This window comes from Vulpes lagopus, chromosome 2 (assembly GCF_018345385.1).
Source record: "Vulpes lagopus strain Blue_001 chromosome 2, ASM1834538v1, whole genome shotgun sequence".
NCBI lineage: Eukaryota > Metazoa > Chordata > Mammalia > Carnivora > Canidae > Vulpes > Vulpes lagopus.
In genome coordinates this window covers 101,418,666-101,438,703 of record NC_054825.1, presented here as the reverse complement: position 1 = coordinate 101,438,703, position 20,038 = coordinate 101,418,666, and the positions used below count along the sequence as shown (strand labels likewise).

General features: G+C 41.2%; 1 protein-coding gene across 2 annotated transcripts in view; it reads left to right on the top strand.

Moving 5' to 3' along the window:
• CNKSR3 (CNKSR family member 3) overlaps positions 1-17,903 on the top strand; it is an 88,150-nt gene extending 70,247 nt beyond the window's left edge. For both annotated transcript variants that reach the window (XM_041737822.1, XM_041737833.1), the window contains 6 exons: positions 3,813-3,881; positions 4,131-4,277; positions 8,329-8,453; positions 11,213-11,421; positions 11,914-12,003; positions 14,632-17,903. In XM_041737822.1, coding sequence (XP_041593756.1) covers positions 3,813-3,881; positions 4,131-4,277; positions 8,329-8,453; positions 11,213-11,421; positions 11,914-12,003; positions 14,632-14,930 — 939 coding nt within the window. In that variant the 3' untranslated portion in view covers positions 14,931-17,903. The remainder of the gene's footprint in view (positions 1-3,812; positions 3,882-4,130; positions 4,278-8,328; positions 8,454-11,212; positions 11,422-11,913; positions 12,004-14,631) is intronic.
• Positions 17,904-20,038: the final 2,135 nt, after the last annotated feature.

The window sequence follows — 20,038 nt, the reverse complement described above, 5'->3', positions numbered from 1 at the left end:
GTAGATTCTTTTTATAGAGTTGTGTTTTGTAATGTTTGGCATGATCCTGAAATTTCGGGTTTTTTCTTTCCCCCTGATCTTTTGAATAGAAAAAGCAGGGCTGCTTCTACTGGGAGAGTCTTTGTATACTGTTAACTTCCTTTTGGAAAGGCTGCTCCATGAAGGGTTTTTCCTGAGCCCCTCAAAACATTTTGAATTTGTAAAGAGTAGAGCCAATTGAATGCTTTCTTTTTGCAATCTACAATATGGCTAGTTTTTTGATGACATTGATAGGAAGCTAAAAATGTTTGAAATGGCTTCTTGGATCTGTATGAAAGAAGCACGTGTTTGTGGAACTAATCTGCTATTTAATCAACTAAAACAAGAGGAAATAATTCCTAAAAATAGAAGAAATTTGGTAACTCCTCTTCTAATCTGGTGGAAATACATGCTGAATTTTGAACTTTAGCTGCTAGGTCTTTTGATAAAATAAAATGGCATAATCTTCGATGAGGGTTTGTGACACAAACTTGATTTTTGTAGCAAGAAAGAAATGACATTGCTCAAGGCAGTGAATTTTAAGTAAGTTTTGTGATTCTGGCAGACGAATGAGTAGAAGATGGTGGTATCTTTAAGCATTCTTTGTCGAGCTACAGTGAAAATCACTGAGAAGCAATAGAAATTTTTATAGCACATACATGATAAGCAATAACAGCATGGGAAGTTATGCTTTTAGGTCAGGGATGGTGCAGAAGAGAAAAATGCAGAACTCATTACACAGTTCATCCCTCATTCTTGTCGAGACTTAGCATATATCAGCTGAACCATAAGGAGAACATACTTGTGTACCATTCAGTGCATTGTTTTGGGGTTGGATGGATTCAGAGGGATGGTGAAGGTCATTTCAGATTTTAAAGAGTTGAAGTTTTAGATATAAAACTAAACTAACTGTCTACTGATTGCATTGTTTAACAGCCAGATCTGTGTGGCTGCAGACTGGTCTTCCTAAAGCAGTTTTCATCTTGGATAAATGTGTAGCTCACTGTCATATTACTACCAGAAGGCACACAGATTTCTCCTCTTCAAACGACCCCCCTGCCTCCTGTCCTTTGGTTTTAAGGATGAGAGTTGAAACAGAGACTAAACAGGCTGCTTTTGAATGAAGTGAAATGTCTAATGTAAGGATACATTTCCTAGAATTCCAACCAGACCCAATAAGACTGGGTGAGAGATTTAAGATTTACCTGGATGTAGTTGATCTCATACAGGACTGTACAGAAGCCACCTAGAGACAGGTGGTTTCCATCTTGTTAAAGATCAAAAAAAGGGAAAACTTGTCTTATTCCAGCTGGCAATCCATTTGAAAATATCACTCATTTTTTTCAGTCATTGAGCTTGTGTTCACTGAGTACCTGGAATGTGCTGAATACTCGCTAAATCTCACAGATGTGGGTGAAAGGTTAGATAAGAGCCTACTTCTCAAGGGCTTAATCTGGGTATTTTACCCTAAATGCTGGGTATATTACACTTAAATGGCAGTAGAAAATGTCAGTTTCCAGCTCTGGAACAGCTTTCCAGCTAGCAGGTAAAGTTGTTGGGACTTTAGAATCAGTATGTTAGTTAGTTAGTTAGTTAGTTAGTTAGTTAGTTATGTATGTATGAATGAATGAATGAATGAATGAGAGAGTGCATGCAGGGACAGGGGCAGAGGGAGAGAGAGACTCTCAAGCAGACTCTTCACTGATCATGGAAGCTGATGCAGGGTGGAGATCATGACTTGAGCCAAAATCAAGAGTCTGATGCTTCACCAGCTGAGCCACCCAGGTGCTCCCAAAATCAGAATGTTTTAATGGAAGCGTAGTGTGGTGGGTTGTAGTGGATGGAAATCACCCACTGCATTCCCTATATTTCTTTATCTTGGACTCCAGGCTGAAACAATGATAGCAGGCCATCTTAGGCCTCCAGTCCATTTTGGGGAGAGGTTACCTGAGAGGTCAGGATCATTCCAAGGTCAGCTGAACAGTATCCAGTGATTCCCTATGACTTCTTTTTTTTTGATGTTGTTCAACACCTTGACAGGATCCCATCCATACTTCTATTCCCTACCTCTGAGATGATGTGAGAATTAGATTAGCCTCTGAAGAATGGATGCATTATTCTCCAGGTCATCACCCTTCTGCAGAAAACCAGAACAAGCATCATTTTTCAGTAGTCTGGCTCATGGTGAAGATAGGCAAGAGCCATTGCCCCAGGGAGAGTTTTGGTATTAAGCTCTCTCTTTACCAGTGTTCTGCCAAATACATCGCTTAATCACCTGGTAGGACATTTGAGAAATGAATGCATGAGGATCCCTAGGAAGGAAAGTCAATTCAGGACATTTAGGCTTGGTTTTGAAGATCGCACATCTTCAAACAAGAACTTCCTGGCTTCAGGGTCATCTTTTATAAAGTGAACCTTACCTTAAATTAATCCTGAGCCAGGAAGATTATCTGGGCTGGAGTGATTCTGATCAGACTTAGCAAAATTGGTCTATAACTATGGATTAAGCATCTGACACATGGGCAAAAAGGAGCCTAGGTGCATTTGCTGTTTTCTTTTAGTGCCTCAAAAGAGAAAGAGATTTGAGGTAGGCCATCTTCCTGAGGTGCCCATGGTGTGGTTCTCTCAGGCAAGGCCCTGCTCATTGTTACGGTGGCAGGTGAAATGTTTTGAAACACGACTGTCATAGTTACCTGAGCCTTGCATTGAATCGAAGATGAATGTAGATGAATCGAAGGGAATGTTTCTACAGTTGAATGTTGCTTGCTCGTTTCCTGCTGAGCCTATCCCAGCAGTTGAACAAGAAGATTTAGTGAGAATGTCTTGAGTTTGGTTGCTGCCCTCCTGACCATGTTCAGAGGTGCTATTTTTAAAAAGATAATTGTAAATATGTCTGAAGATTCAGTCAGTTACATAAGTTACCAAGTAAAATACTCTGGCCTAGATAACATTTGATGGTAATTTGAAATCAAGGGTTTTATCCTTTTCTTTGCTTTTGCTCATAGGAGATACCTTAAACGTAGAGAGTGCTAGTTTCATTCATTGAACAGAATATTATGGGCAAAATAGCTAATGAGTAGATTATATCTAGGTATTTATATGCACAAATATGTGCAGAGAGAGCTATATATGTATGTATATATATATTTGTAAATTTGTAGCAAGGTATTATTTGGGGGAATCAAAATCTGGACTTTTGATACTGAAAACACATTCGTTTTAAATTCAACCTGAAAATGACAAAAATTTAAATTTGTTTTCTCTAAAGAAGTCCATTTTCTATTGTCACCATTTTTCTATGTGAATAGCATTGTGATAATGAGTAAAGCAAAGTTGAGTAAACAAGGTTCAGTTTTAATAATTGCTTAAAAGGAGGTGGGATGACAGGGTTACAGTGATGATCTTTACATTTTCAGCACTTTGTCAGCTTTTACAAGATATATTTTGATACGGATCTGTGTAAGGTACTTCTTAGATGAACCAAAGGGTCGACTGTGTGTCGCACTCTTCCTGATGGGGTAGAGGAACCTGGCTGTTCCTCTGACAGGTGGTCAACTGACAGGTGGTCTGGACCAGCCGACCACTTATCTAGTGGGGAACATGAGTGCCCACCCGTATACCAGGCTCTACAGACCATGTAATCTTGGGATCATCTCTTAAGTGCGCTGTGTAATAGTTCTTGAGAAAATTTTATTTCCATTGCTCGTCTGCAGAAGAAAGAAGGAAGAAGAAATAAAAGCAGAAAAAAATAGAAGATTTAAAAAATAATAAGTCTCTGTGTTTGTTCCTAATAGTCTCCTGCAGACAGATCTCAGAAGATTCATGCTGGTGATGAAGTCATTCAGGTTAATCAGCAGACTGTGGTGAGTTTATTCGTTGAGACTTAATGCTTTTAGTATTCTTTTCTAGGACTTTTAACTAAATCCAAAGCCTTTGCTTGAATTTTTAAAATTTTGCAATTTCTGTCCAATTTTTCATAATTTAAGTAGTACTGGATGAATATATTGGTGTCTGCTTATTTGCTCACAACTGATTTCCTTGAAATAAATTCATAGATTTGATTTTTCATAATTCATGAGTGAGTCCCTTCTCCTCATTTTCTTTCTTTGAAGGTGGGATGGCAGCTAAAAAATCTGGTGAGAAAATTGAGAGAGAACCCCACAGGAGTCGTATTGCTGCTTAAGAAGCGTCCCACGGGTTCTTTCAACTTTACTCCTGCTCCCCTGAAAAATCTACGGTGGAGACCACCCCTGGTACAGGTATCTGTTATGGTTGTAAACATTTATCTGCTATCAGCACATGAACAGTGTTGAGTATCAGATTTGTCTCTAGAAAGAAAAATTACAGGGGTGCCTGGGTGGCTCAGTCCATTAAGTGCCTTTGGCTCAGGTCATGATCCTGGAGTCCTAGGATTGAACCCCACAATGGGATTCCTGCTGAGTAGGAAGTGTGATTCTCCCTCTGCCCTTCACCTCATTCGTGCTCTCTGTCTCTCACTTATTCTCTCTCTCTCTCAAATAAATAAATAAATACTCTTAAAAATTACAATTTGAAGGTGAATTGTTTCAGGAATTTATGTATGTAGAATTATTCTCTAGTCCTACTTCAATGAAAATATGCATTCTAGATCTTGTACCAAACAGTGTGGCAGCCACTAGCCACATGTGACTACTTAAATAAATAAAATGAAAAGACCAGTTCCTGGACCTCATTAGCCACGTTTCAGGGGCTGGGTGGCCTTGTATGGCTAGTGACTGTCATCATCACTGCAGAAAGTTCATGCTGGTCCTTTTCTCCTCTCATTTCAAACACATCTGAAGATATACAGTGTGAGCACTAACCCCGGAGAGACCACATGGGGTTGTGTCCTTAGCAGCAGTCTCCCAGGGCAGCCGTAGGGACTGTGGGGATAATCCACTCAGTGGGAAGCGGTATCACTCCATTGTTTAGTTCAGAATTGGCAGCCTTGGGTGATAATCAAAAACAGACCAACTTAGAGTACTGTATAGTACCGTATAATTCTAGATGAGCAGTACACTCCTTTATTGCCTGCACCTGGGTGAACTGTGCTCCATGACTAAAACGCCCTCTTGATACCATTAGTCCTTAGTGTTTATTTTTTAAATTCGGAATAAAAGCAATGACATCTTTTTTTTTTAAGATTTTATTTATTTATTCATGAGAGACACAGAGAAAGAGGTAGAGACACAGGCAGAGGGAGAAGCAGCCTGATGTGGGACTCAATCCCAGGACCCCAGGATCACGCCCTGAGCAGAAGGCAGATGCTCAACCATTGAGCCACCCAGGTGCCCCAAGCAATGACATCTTAATGTCTTTTTATAAGATTGAGATTGCAATTTATGTATATATAACTGTCTGCAATCTTACTGTACCTCTTCAAATGGAAGGAATGGTAGTCATCTCAGGCCTTTGATTTGGACACACCTACATGTGAACCTTAAGAGGGAAGGGGGGTTGAAATAAATAACAAGATATGGAGCAAGGAGGGGCATGTAATTATAATCACTTCTTAAATAATAACTAATAAATTATTTATAAGTCAATTCTTGTAAATAGTCATGTCTTTAATAACAATATTAATCACACCCCAGCTGTGACAGGGCAATTCCAGTGAAAGACTCATGCTAAGAGGTCATTGGGAAGAAGCATGAAAAAGATTCACAGAGCAGCACAGTATAGTGGTTAGGTAGGGGCCTTGGAACCATACTTCTCAAATTCAGATCCCAGTTTTGTCACTTATTAGCTGTGGGACCTCTGAGAAGATATTTAATCTTTCTAAACCTCACTCCTAATTATTAGTATTTACTGTTAGAGAAGGCTGGGGCACCTTTGTGGGTCAGTCTGTTAAGCATCTGCCTTTGGCTCAGGTCATGATCCTAGGGGATCAAGCCCTGCATCAGGCTTCCTGCTCAGTGGGGAGTCTGCTTCTCCCTCTCCCTCTCCTGCTCCCCTTGCTTGTGCTCTCTCCCACACATGCTCTCTCTTTCAAATAAGTAAAATACTAGAAAAAAAAAAGAAAAGAAAAGAAGAAAAGAAAAGAGTCTTTGGGTTAAGAGGTGAGGATGGCAAGGAAGGCAGGTGTGAAATCTGACAGTGAACCTAGCTGGTGACACAGGGACAGAAATTAGAAACTCAGGGAAAGCAGAGATGGTGGGTCTTTTGAGCATCACTGAGTGTGAAGTGATAGAGGAAGATTCAAGTGGCTGTGTTCAGGTGGTAAGTGAAAATTATTTTTAAGGAGGCTAGAGGTAGTCCCTTCACTTCTGGAAATTCACTTAGGAAGGGCATGCTTCCCTCCTCTCTGGATTTGCCCACCCTGCTAAAGACCCACCAACTGTGCAGTTTTGGGGAGGAGATGATGGTGAGGGAGGAGACACGTTGTTTTGCTTCTGACTCAGGGAGAGAGCCACCATCACAGTTCAGAGGCCGTTTGATAGCTTAGCTACTCAGTGTTCTCACGATGCATCCAGGATATTTTCCGAATATAAACTCTGAAAGACCAACACTCCCTGGGCATTGCTAAGTGTGTGTCATTCTACAGGCTTCTTCATGCCTGGGCACCCACCTCTTGTGGGGGAGGGAGCTTCTTTCCTTCTTGTTAACATCATTAATGCAGCCTGTCCCTGGAGAGATGTCATCATTCTGTTTTTAGGCCACAGTCCTGGTAACTGAGAGTTATTTTACAGACATCATCATCAATGTTAGAGTGTTTGGAGAGTGTCTATTCTGTGCCAGTGCAGTTTAGCTCTGCTTCCATTGTTGAGGGCCTGCATCCTGTCCCTGTGTATTTGAGACATTGCTCAAGATTGATGGACTGAGGTGGTCATCAATTACATATTGAGTAACGTTGATTGTGTCAATGGCCAACATCTGGGTTGTAGGGATTATGTAAAGACTTAGGGGGATTAGTAAAGACTAAGCCCCTACTTCTCTTGAGCCTGGGTGTCTCCCCCTAAAACAGAGCTGTCAGTGTGAGCACTGGCTATCCCAGTCCTTCCAGTCCTTAAAATGGAGCTCCTGGCCTCACTTTGGGGGGACTTTAGGTCTTCCATCCCCATCCAGGCTAGATAGGATCTGAGGTACCAGGGGCCAGGCACAGTTCTCATGGAGTAACCCCCCTGGCCCCGCACTGGCTTTCACCAGTCATCTTCGTGCTTTGACTCTGGTATTTCCTCCCAGTTCCTTTACCAGCCAAAAGATGTGTGTCATTGTAAGTCTATAGAACAGATAAGATTGAAGGTATCACATGAGATATTTAAAAATAGGTTCTTTGAGAACAATAACATAATTAAAATTAAGCTGTATGGGTCTTACATTTTTAAAATTAACTTGTGTGGATGTGTCTCTACGATACTGAATTAAACAGCATAAGGTTGTACACTTACTATGTGACAAGCAGTGTGCTAAGCCTGTTACATGTACCATATCACTTAATTCGCCCTGTGTTGGTACTGTTCTTGTCCTCATTTATTCCCATCCTATAGATGAGACACAGAGAAGTTGGGTGGTTTGCCCAAAGATACGCAGCTAATGAGAGCTATAGCCAGGATAGCACCTGGATAGAGTCCTAAGCCCGTGCTCCAGTCCGTGATGGCCTTGGTACTGATTTGTATAAACTAGCTCATTCAATCTGCACTGCAGCCCTACGCAAGAGGTACTGTCAGTATAACTGTTTTTTGAGGAAGAAACTGAGGCATGGGTATTTAAGTGATTTGCCCAGAGCTAGAATTCTAACTTGACTCTGGAACTCCGAAGCCACTACTACTACTACTACTACTACTACTACTACTACTACTACTACTACTTCTCCTCCTCCTCCTCCTCCTCCTCCTCCTCCTCCTCTTCTTCTTCTTCTTTCCTCCTTCCTCCTCCTTCCTTCTTCCTTCTTCTTCTCTTTTTTAAAGATTGATTTATTTTAGAGAAAGTGAGAGAGAATGTATGAGCGGGGGTCTGGGGAGGGCAAAGAGAGAATCTTTCAAGCAGACTCCCTGCTGAGCACGGATGCTGGACTCTATCCCATGACCCATGAGATCATGATCTACACTGACACCAAGAGTCTGACTGAGCCATCCAGGTGCCCCCCACCCTGAGCCTCTACTTCTCACTATGCATCTAATCTTTCAAAATTCCCAGTTAATTCTGAGTGTCTGAAAGAGTACAAATTGAGTGTTGCTAATAGTAGTCAACACACGAATGACCTCACCCCTCCATGTTGGTTTTGGGGAAGAAGAGTTACCCCAAAATAGTCTCTAAGTTCCCTTCCACCCTTTGCACTGGCTTCCATTTCAGACCTCACCTCCGCCCACGACAACCCAGTCCCCTGAAAGCACTATGGATACCTCGCTGAAGAAGGAGAAGCCAGCTATCCTGCATCTTTATATCCCTCCTCCACCAGCCGTTCCCTACTCTCCCCGGTACGTCATTGTCCCTGTTGGCAGTGTGCACATCTCCTGTGCGTGGAGCTAAGTGGCACTCTGAAGGCCATGGGGACTTTGAGGGCAGAAGTTGATTAAACCCAGGGTGCCAGGGCTGAGTCTTGAAGTTGCAGTTGTGTTAGAAAGTGGGATCCTGGGAATAGGGGTGGGAGGAATGGGTGAAGGAGATCAAAAGGTCCAAACTTGAGTTATGAGATAAATAAGTTATGGGATGTACTGGACAGCATGGTGATTATAGTTCAACAATATTATATTTTATATTTGCAAGTTGCTGGGAGAGGAGATACTAAAAGTTCTCACCACAAGAATAAAAGAATTTTGTAACTATGTGAGGTGATGGGCGTTAACTGAACTTTTTGCGGTGATCATTCTGCAAGTATATACACATATCAAGTCATATGTTGTACACTTAAAACTAATACAATGTTATATGCCAATTATATCTCAATAAAACCAGGGAGGGAAATGTGTGGTCCTTTAGGGGGAAGTGTAGGGATGGATCCAGGTTTCATCGGGCTTGAAACTACGTCGTTTGGTGGGGAGGGGGCTCTTTATGTAAAGAAAGAATGTGCTCTTGGAATGCCTTATTTTGGCTCCTCCTGGGATATAAGAAGAAGCTGTTTGGGGGTTCCTGGAGCTGAAGTTTCATTATGTATAAGGTAAAATCATCTCTGGGGAGGAAGATAGTAATTTTTTTTTTGTGCAGCAAATTTTGCAGAGTGTTGTGTTCTTCATAGGACATAAAAAATAGGAATATAGGTGTGATCCTCTGTATTTATGCCTGCGTGTGTGTGTGTATGTGTGCCTATTATAAATTCTAAAGGTTGTTCCTCTCTTAATTGATAAATGGTATAACAAGAAGAGTCATATTAGCTGTTACATAGGGGAATATTTAGGTATGAAATACAGGTTTATACCAATTTACCTATTAACAGAGAATTTAGCTCATTTATTCAACATACCTTTAGTGAGTGTAGTGCCTGAATCACCGTCTTACCCAAAACAGATGCAGTTCTCTTGCCCCCAGAGAACTGCCAATGTCTTAGTCAACTGTTCAAGAATAAACTGAGAAAAACATAATTATGCTATAATATTTCATAAGACAAAGTTCGGGCTGAACTTAACAGTGATATTTTACTTCATGTTGGAGTTTTTTTTTATTGGTTTGTTTTTGTTTTAAGCTGAGTATTTGATTCTATCATGTTTCTTCCCTGGCATAAGGAAGAATTAATATCATTTTCGGGATCCCTGGGTGGCGCAGCGGTTTAGCGCCTGCCTTTGGCCCAGGGCGCGATCCTGGAGACCCGGGATCGAGTCCCGCGTCGGGCTCCTGGTGCATGGAGCCTGCTTCTCCCTCTGCCTGTGTCTCTGCCTCTCTCTCTCTCTCTCTCTCTGTGACTATCACAAATAAAAGAAAAAATTTAAAAAAAATATCATTTTCTTCTCCCTGGTTTTGAGTTGCCCAGAACTTAGTACAGCATATAGAGAACTTACATTAGCTGATCAGAGGCATTGGAGTTGGTAGATGGGACTCTTCCCTATCTTCACAGACCAGAGTCATGGGATCGTAAGTGTGTTTAAAGTGACAAGTAGTTGCCTTTGCACATGGAGAACACAGTTTCATGATGACCAGTGTGTAGGTGGTTCTATCAGAAACTAGGAGGCCACTCCCAAACTCCCAACTCTGAAAGTCCTTGTCTGGGTCTCAGTGAGGGTCACAGAAGCAGTGGCAGGATAAGGGGTGTATATATATATATATATATAGTAAAGGGGAAAAAGAGCTGGAGCTTTTCATCTGCTCGGGGGAGACACACATGGACACATATACATGTGCATACAAACCATTAATGAAGGATATTTTCTGAGGAATGAAACAGGCAAATGGTTATGGAGAATGAGTGGTGAGTCTTGAAAGCTTTGTGGATGGGGATATATGCCAGGTTTAAAAGTATAGAAGGAGATGAATTCATAAAGGGAGGAGGGGCTACGCAAGCAGGGGGTTCACTGGGAATTCAAGCAGGCAAAGCTGATCTTTAGATTATTTTTGGACTCGGTGGATGTTGTATTTTGTCGAGTAGTTTTTGCAACGATCACCTAATAGAATTTTCTAAGTGTGAGAAATTTAACTAGCTGGTAACTTGGCCTCAACTAAAATTAATTTCAAGTTTTATAAAAGCTGACATTTAGAAAGAATTAAATTGGAGACGTTTATCCAACACTTGCCATTTTCTGTACGGAATTCAGAAAATAGACGCTCTCCACTGGGTATTATAAAGGCACCTTTGTATTTTTTGACATAATTTTCAAATCTAACAACTCCATTATATGTCAGGTGTCGTCTTTGCTGGATTTGGCAAAGATACTACTTTGGGCATCAGAAAAACGGCAACAATCGTACCTTACCTTGTGATTTCCATAAGAAATAGATTCAGGTATAGGATAGAAGTGGAAGGAAAGCAGAGCTGTCTTTTCAAAGGTATATTTATACTATTTAAACATATATGAAAAAACTATCATTTTCATTTATTTAGTAGGATCTTGCTATTTTCTCTTATTTATTAATAAGATATCTGTGTATTAGAGGGGTAGCAGAGATTGAAAAAGGAATGCTTTTTCCTCCAGTGGAAAGGAGGATTAAACTTTTCTTATGTTTTGTGTGCTCAAGGAAGTATGTCCTATAATTCTTCTGTATGAGAGGATCTTTGTAAGCAACTTAATTATTGCCCACTGTCTTCCAGGGATGAGAATGAGAGTTTTCTTTATGGAGGATTCAGTAAGTGTAAACAACCCATGCCTGGTCCTAAGGGCTCCGAGTCCCCAAATTCCTTCTTGGACCAGGAAAGCCGAAGACGGAGATTCACCATTGCTGATTCCGATCAGTTGCCCGGGTATTCGGTGGAAACCAATATTCTGCCCACAAAAATGAGAGAGAAAACACCATCTTATGGTACATTTCTGAGTGTTTGTTTTGTTCTGCTATTTGTTTTTTCTTCCCTCCCCCACCCCCTTCCTTATTTGGAGCTGTTGGATGAATTTGGCAGACTTTAAGGGTAATCTGAGGAAAACATAAACCTCAATGAAATTCTAAGTATGAGACCTTTATTCATCTCTCTAAAGCAAAGTCTTGTTGAATCATTACTCTCTGCCTGGCATCAAAGCCCAGTGGAGTGAGATCATGTTACAGTTTTAACTTTCAGTGCCTGGTTTTAGCTCGGAGCTGCTTTGCTCTGTAGACACACAGACTGAAGTTCAGCCGCCCTCTCCTAATTGCTCGCCACGGAAATCCGATGCTTTAAAATACTTTTCTTATTTCAAAATAATGTTATTACTTACGGTTGAGTGTGATATGGGGGAGTCTTCAGTTATAAATAAAAGAAAAGATCCTCTAATGGTCACAGACTCTTGTCAACGTGTCATGTTCCTTTCCCTCCCTTTGAAGGCAAGCCCCGGCCTTTGTCCATGCCTGCGGATGGGAGCTGGATGGGGATCGTGGACCCTTTCGCCAGACCACGAGGTCATGGGAGGAAGGGTAAGTTTCAGCAAGCCAAAAATACACTGAACTGGACTTAGAAGAACCCAGGCCCTCATTTCAGCCCTATTCCTAATTGTGCTGCCATAGCAGATAGAGGACCCAGCCCTAGTCCTGTCTTCTCCTCTGTAGGGTCGGGGTTGCTGAATGTCTAAGGCCCTACCTGTTTCTGGAATGACAGAATTTTATTATCCTAGTTAGTGACTGTGAATCTCCTGAGTAGCATTGCGTGCTCTACAAAGGTTGTGGGGCCACCTGGGTGACTCAGCTGGTTAAGCTTCCAACTCTTGATTTCAGCCCCTGCCATGATCTCAGGGTCCTGGTATCCAGCCCTGCATTAGACTCTCTGCTCAGCCGGGAGTCTGTTTCTCCCTCTCCCTCTGCCTGCTGCTCTCCCTGCTTGTGCCTCTCTCCCTCTCTCTCAAATAAATAAAATCTTTTAAAATAATTAATTAATTAGTTAATTAATTAAAAGTTTGTGCCATCGATGGCCTATAAGCTTCTAGATAAGTAGAAACATATTATTCATTAGGCAATCACACCCTGAATTTTATGACTTATTATTACTGGAGTCTGATTTTTGATGAATAGGCATGGATTTTTTTTCTCCTCCCTAAATCTTGTGTGAGAGAGTGATTACCATTGAAAAAGACATTGTGTTAATTCATCCCATGTTCAAAGTGACTGGTTATTACACTAGTGTCAACGGAAATGTTTTTAAATAAATCCTTATTTTTTGCCAGATGATTTGGTCGTCAGTACTGGCAAGACATTCTGCCACTGTTTGTGCAGTGCTGAAACACAGAGCAGGTGAAAAGTTAAAGTACAGTAGACTTTAGGTCATAAAAGGAAGAAGAAAAAAGTTCTGGAGCCTCAGCTTCCAAAATGATCAACCCCTCACGTCTCCCTGGGACTTGATAAAGTTCCTCACTTAGGCACCTAAATCACCTGGATTACAATAAAGTGGAAAAAGGAGCTGATGTCTGTGTAAGGTCTAGGATACCTTTAATTGGCATGTGAAAATCTGTGGAGCAGTCAGCAGGTGGCAGGGCTGTCCTTTGTTTAGATTTACAAATGTCAATGTCTTCATTGCTATTCTCTTAGGTTTTTAATTCCCAACTTAGCCTTTTATTTCCTTTTAGTATGAGAATTGGGGCTGGGAGATTGGGGGGCATTAAGTCTGAAAGTGGAGTCATACTTGACCTTCTCTCTCACCTTCCATATTTCTGTCATATGATCATTTTAGAATGAAAAGGTGTCTGTCTACACAGTGGGCATTTAAAAAAAAAAGCAGCTTTATTGAGACAGAACTCATGTGCCATCGATCTGCTTACCTTGTTAAAGTGTACAATTCAGAGAGGTTTTAATACAGTCATAGAGTTGTGTGTCCACCAGCACTGACTAAATCCAGAATATTCTATCACTCCCAAAAGAAACCCCTGCAATGATTCCTTGTTCCTCCCCATTCAGCTCCTGGCAACCACTAATCTGCTTTGTCTCTGGACTTTTGTACTCTCAACGTTTCATTTAAATAGACTCCTACAATATGTGGTTCTTTGACAATGGGTACTTCTTAAAAGTAACTACCCCTTTGATTACAAAAGCAAAACAAGTACATTGAAAAACATCTAGAAGATGCGAGAAAATAAAACTCAGGGCTATAATCTGCTTCCCCGACCTAGAAATAATCACTCGGAGCATTTTCTAATATTATCCACTTATGAAAAAAAATGTGCAAAATGGAAGAAATAGATGTTTGACAATACCATGAGAGATGACTATTATTTAAAGCATCATGTTTTCTATAATAACTGCATTTGGCAGTCCATCTTCTGGCAACAGCACGTATTCATTCCGTCTGCTGTTGTTGGACATTTAGGTTATTTTGTCCACCACCCCAATCATAAGTAATGCTGCACTCAGCATCTTGAACATACATCTTTGTACATTTTTAGGAGTGGAATTTCTGGGTCAGAAGAATCCTACACGTTGCCAAAGTGCCCTGCATTTTTGGTTTCTATTCAGTTTCTTAACTACTCCCCTCCTTGTCCCCATCCCAGAAGCTGTCTACTGGCATTTAGCCTGGGACCATTCTTCCTTGTTCAGCAATGTCTCAAGCATTGCAGAGCATTAAAATCTTTGAACCCTGTCCGTTAAAGGTGAATAGTGCCTGCCCTCCTTTGAGAATGACCACCCAAGGCAACCCAAGCTTTCTAAATGCTCTTTAGGGGATGCTTCAGGATAAGAATCACTGGCCTAGAAGCCCGTGCTACATGCTGCAGGCACTGAACACGGACAGATGGGGAAATTTTTTTAAATTTCAAGTGAAATTATGAAAATATCTTGCACTGGTAAAAAAAAAAGTGCAGGCTCTCTGATTTTGCTCTGCCCTTTTGTTGCCTCTCAGGTGTAAAAGCAGCCTGTCATGGACTCTGTCTGCTTTCTACTTTCTAAACATCCAGTGGGTGGGCCTGGCTGCCTGTGGGTCTTTGCATCACCGGGAGGAGGGCAGGGTGTGATGCCCACGTTGAGGGCATCAGAGGTGTCCACAGGCTGCCAGCCCAGCTGAACAGGGTTGCACCGTGGATGGTTATTTTAATGCCTCTTGTGGGCTTTGTCTGGAAACAGGTGAGGACGCCCTCTGCCGGTATTTCAGTAATGAGCGGATCCCCCCCATCATCGAAGAAAGCTCCTCAGCCCCATACCGGTTCTCAAGGCCCCCAGCGGAGAGGCAGCTGGTCCGGGGCGCAGACTTTGTCCGGGGCAGCAGGTGCTACATCAGTTCAGATCTCCACAGCAGCGCCACCATCCCGTTCCAGGAGGAAGGGACCAGAAAGAAGCCGGCCTCCTCCTCAGCTGCCAAGTCCTCTACAGAACCGTCCCTGCTGGTCAGCTGGTTGACTCGCCTCAAACTGTTGACTCACTGAGCCCCGCCCTGCCCAGACTCTTCCCTGTCTCCCGCTCCCAAGTGCCTTGTCTCCTCAGTTGACAACCTGTTCTGGTCTTCATCCACAGTGTTATGTTGTGACCTTATGTGATGTCATTGTGTGTTTTCCTTTGGAAGTTGTATACACCCTTCTTGCAATTTTGAATTGGATGAGAACAAAACCAGAGGATCTCACGTGTTGGCAGGAGGAGAGAAGTGAATAGAGTCTGCTTTTCTTGCTTTCTTAGGGTTGGATGACGGAGACACACTCTGTGAACTGGGGCCTTGGCCAGGAACGTGGTGGTCATTACAAGGAACTGGGCCATTGTTCGTTTTGGGAGCGGTGCTGAAACTGGTGGCTATTGTCACACAGATACGTAGGTTTGTGGTCCAGCCTCTTCACCTGAAAGAGCCAGTGGAGAAAACATTTTTGTTTTGATTTTTCAAGCTACATCCCATATTTGTAAGTGTAGCAGCTTTGACTTTGAAATAACATGTGGCATGCATTTCATGCTGTTTCAAAGAAGTGGTTGAAGTAAGTGTAGGCCTGTTACACTTCGTTATTCCCTTTTCCTAACAACCTCGGTATGTAGGTCAGTTAATAGAGAAACACATGAACACATTTAGATAGGGCTTATTACACACAAAGAAGTTTATGGTTATTTGTGAGGGGTGTCGCATTGTTATTATATATTATTGTCTTTAAGGGAAAAGAAGCTATAAGATTTGCTGACAGCCAAAGTATCATTCAGAAAGATGAAACAACAATATTTAGGTTTATGAGAGATACATCAGTTTGCATTTTGACTGTGTAACATCTGTCTTCCAGAAGAAAAAAAAACCAGGCAGTTCTTCAAAATTGTACATATTTTGCTAAATAGAAATCTCTTGGAAAGTCTCATGGTCACTAATTTTCAACTAGCATCAGGTATTTTGGAAAAGTGTGTCTGGATATTAACTCTTGTTTAAACTGAATGTATGATATTTTGTTAGAACAGAAAAGTACTATCTTGTTAATTTAAGTGTTTTAAATATAGTTGTATATTTTTCTTACTCTTAGTCACACGTAATTGAAATATTTGTTTTGCGTCAGACGTGAAGCGAATGAAGGTGAGGGTTCAGGGTGTATTCTGATTGACAAGTGACCACCACTGGCAGTTGCCATGGTGGGCGCTATTATTAAAAAACAAAATAAACCCTCCCTCGCATTTTGGGATTTTAGGGATCAGAAATGGGGATGTTGAGGAAGCGCGGCAAGGTAACATTACATCTGAGGCATCTTCCTAGACAGAACTGATACCCCTTGCTCAAAAACATGCCCCCCCACCCGCCCTGGAATTGTTTACTTTGTTCAAGTGCCTGAAATTCAATGAATTGGAGCTTCCCCAGAGGAGTTAGTAAACATCTTCCTTTTTAAGTACCTCTGGTGAGACCAAGGGGATGAAGTCAGTCAGGCTCTTCCTGTCAGCCTCTGAGGGAGCTAGAGCTGAAGGGTAGAAGAGACTGGGGATGTGTGATTCACGAGTGCTTTAACCACAATGTAAGGACAGAGCATGGGGTGGGGAGGTCTGGTGATAGGGCTCTGAAGACTAGCATGGAGGCTATGGAAAAGGAGGGGCACCAGCCCTGGCCCATTTTACTGTTAGCTTGAGCTGGCTTTATGCCCAGAAAAGGAGATGGCAACACTTCCTCTCACTCCCTGGATTTGGGAGGATTCTTAGTGCTCCATCTAGTTCATCTGAGTAATGAGTTAAGTAGCTTTGGAGGTCTTAGCTGGAGGTTGGCTCCTTTTCTGTGGAGAAAATACCACTCATGATCAGATGACTGTCCTCAAAATGCATTTTTAGGAGTCAGTCTTAACTACAGGCAGTGCCCAACTTAAATGACTGCACCAGGTAGGTGTTTCTGTGACCTTGTTCTCTCAAGCTCTAAAAGGAGAACCAGAGAAGTTTCTGGGTCCTCTGCCTTCATTGGTCAGACACCACAGCTTCATCTGTATTTTTATGTGGGGCTTCCTCCTGAATTGTGTTTGAGAAATAGATCACTGCTAAAAAAAAATGTTTGCATACATCTCTACTTGTGAGATATATAAACAATAGTTTAATACTGATTTCTTAGCAATGAATGAAAACAACTTGCCTCCATAGTAATCCAGATTTAATGGCGGGCGTGTGGAATGACACTTTGACATATAAAACTTTAAAATTAGTGATTTTTTTCTTTAACCCTACCAGACCCAACTCAACACCCACCCCTTTTTATAATAAATATTTTACAACACAGCTACAATTATCAATGAAAAATCATGGATGATAAAACCCATCCTCACACATAAAAGCATCATCCACATTTACTTTTACTATTCCAAAATGAAATTCGTAGGTAGTGTAACCAGCCTCTATAGACACACATCAATTTAATGTCCTAAATGAAATATAAACAAATGTAGAAATATTATAGTGAAATAATCATTTTCCTATGTAAGTGTTCTATCATGGTTGTATTACAAGGGGTATTGAAATAATGAAACAAGGCACATACATACTTGAACCTATAGATAAAGTCACCATGAATGTGGCAGCTACAAATGGAGTACAGGTGTGCTCTGTTGGCAACTCAATGCCAAGAACAGATCTATGTCAGTAATACGATTTTCTAAAATGTGGCCAATTGTTGGTAAAGCTGTAGATAAAAGTCTATGAGAGTGGGCAACCCTGTCAGGACCTTTCTCACTTCTGAGAGCTTTCTCTGTATCTTTTCTTAATAAATTTCTATCCCTTTACTCACTTAAAAAAAAAAAAAAGTCTACCAGAACTATACCCACACAGGGCTTACTGGGTGCCTGCCATTGTTCTAAATCTCTACCTAATGACTTTATGAGATGTCACTGTTCTTCCCATTTTGCAAATGGGAGAGTGAGCTGAGGGTATACAGCTGATAATGGCAGATTTGGGATTAAAATTGAAGCAATTTAGCTCTGTCCTCCTTGTTCATAATCACTTTATTGTACAGGCTTGTCTCAATTTGTGGAGTGATTAGATTTCCTGAAAGTTCCAATACATTTTAAAACTGGAGTAAAAATTCTCTGTATGTGTTTAGATAAAATGGGATTATAGACTCAGCTAATTCTGAACTGGGTTTTCATCTACATGCATACTTGGTGGCACAGTTGGACGTAGTGGGGCTTGTGCAACACCCGGGCCCCACCTGTTGAGTGCCAGTAGTGGCCCTCCCCATCATCAGCACCTTACATTTCCAAAACTGCCTCTAAGGCTAGGTACCATCCTTTTGAGAACAAGTGATTTAAAAGAAATATCATCATCATCATCGAGTGTGATTCAGTCTCCATGCTGTGTTCTTGCCCATAGCCTATCTCTGTTCCTTTTTCCTTGCTTCTCTACCCACCAAACCTGATGTTCTAGAATATGTTTTATGGGGTTTCTTATTTTTCTTTTCCTCCTCCAAAAGCCAAGCAGTTGTTGCCATCTCTGGCACCAAGACCATGGATGTTACCAACTTTCAATTTGTTGGCCCTCAGAAAAACTCTATGGTATATACATATAATTTTGTCCCTTGAGGAGCTAAAGTAAATATCTTTGTTTGACATCTGAACATTGTCAGCAAAGAATAAATGTCATGCGGCTTTTTTGCCACCCTAGGCATTAATGAGATGGCCTAGCTTGAAGGTCTCCATGTGTCTGTGGACAAATGGTTCTCATTTCACTCTCACCCTTGTGATAGAATCCGTGGTGTCATTTCCTTTGAGATGAGACTACTAAAAACCATTATTACCTTGGAGATTTTATGGAAGGTGGATTTTTTTTAATACATTCATACTATTCACCTGAAGGTGAGTATTTAAAAATCTGTTGATTAAAAACTGGCTTAAATAGTACACAAAACTAACCTTTTTAATGTTTCTTCAAATACGTAGAAGGCCTCATGTGATAAATCAAACCTAGTGGGATCATAGTACGTGGTTGGTGATACCTATAGGGACTTTAAAAAAAAACAAAAAGATGTTACACCTGTAGGATATGGGATTAGAAAAAAATACTAATCTTCTTATAAAATTTACCTTTTAATTTTCTGGAAATTTCTCAACTACTAAGTTTTGTCCTTGGGGTTAATCTTTGGCCACAATTACTGCTAGAAATGTGCTGGTCTCACTAAGTTTTGACAAATGTGAGGTTTAATGTAAGTAAAGGAAAAAAGATATTCTCAAATTCAGATTTGCTAGATGGCCCTGTTTTTCACCAGGTTGTAGGGATATGAAATCTGTCCCAAACCCTGTGTGTGTGTATGTGGAAAAGAATTTTGCCCTCTTAAAAAAGTCCTTCTAAAATTATGGCCTGTGACTTACTGACTTGGAAAGAGGAGAGACAAGATTTTGTCCACAATCAACAAAATAACATCACCCAGTCAGGAGACTGTCACACACAGTCTTTGAGAAACTTTGGGCTCTGTTTCCACTTCCCTCATGTAGAAATGCACATGGTGTTGGATTATTAAAGACAAGGTTCTGGTTGTATGCTGGTCATTAGGGCGTACTCTATAATTCTATGGCAGCATTCATGAAGTTCATCTTCTGGTTGATCTGTTCATGTGCTGCCAAATCACAACAGATGTCAGGGATTAAAAGACGTGAGGCTACAGCCAAGATCATGGAGTTTAATAGTCCCTTCTCTCCTGGATCCCACCTACTGCTCTGCAGTCACTGCTCCTGGGAAAATGGGTCAAAGTCTGAGCATTCATGCCATGCTTGCAACCGAATATTACACATGCTCTTCTTTACTGAGTTGTCTCTGTGAGAAGTTGTGAAACTGAAGCAGTAGGAGAAAATTAAAAAATAAACCTCAAAGGCATTTAAAAAAGAAGAGATACAACACTCCTGAAATCCAGGGATCCAGGGAGAGGGCTGTTCTCATTTTCTCTCCCTACATGCAGAGAGCACTGTAAGTGCTCAAATGTTTGTGAGGGAATGATTAAAAGGAGAGAAAAAGTCAGGAAACATTATTTTTTTCTTGTTCTTCCATTGACCAGACCCATTTGAAGGGACTTTACCCTGTAGTCTTAATGTTAAGGTGACAAAGACCAGATTTGAAGACA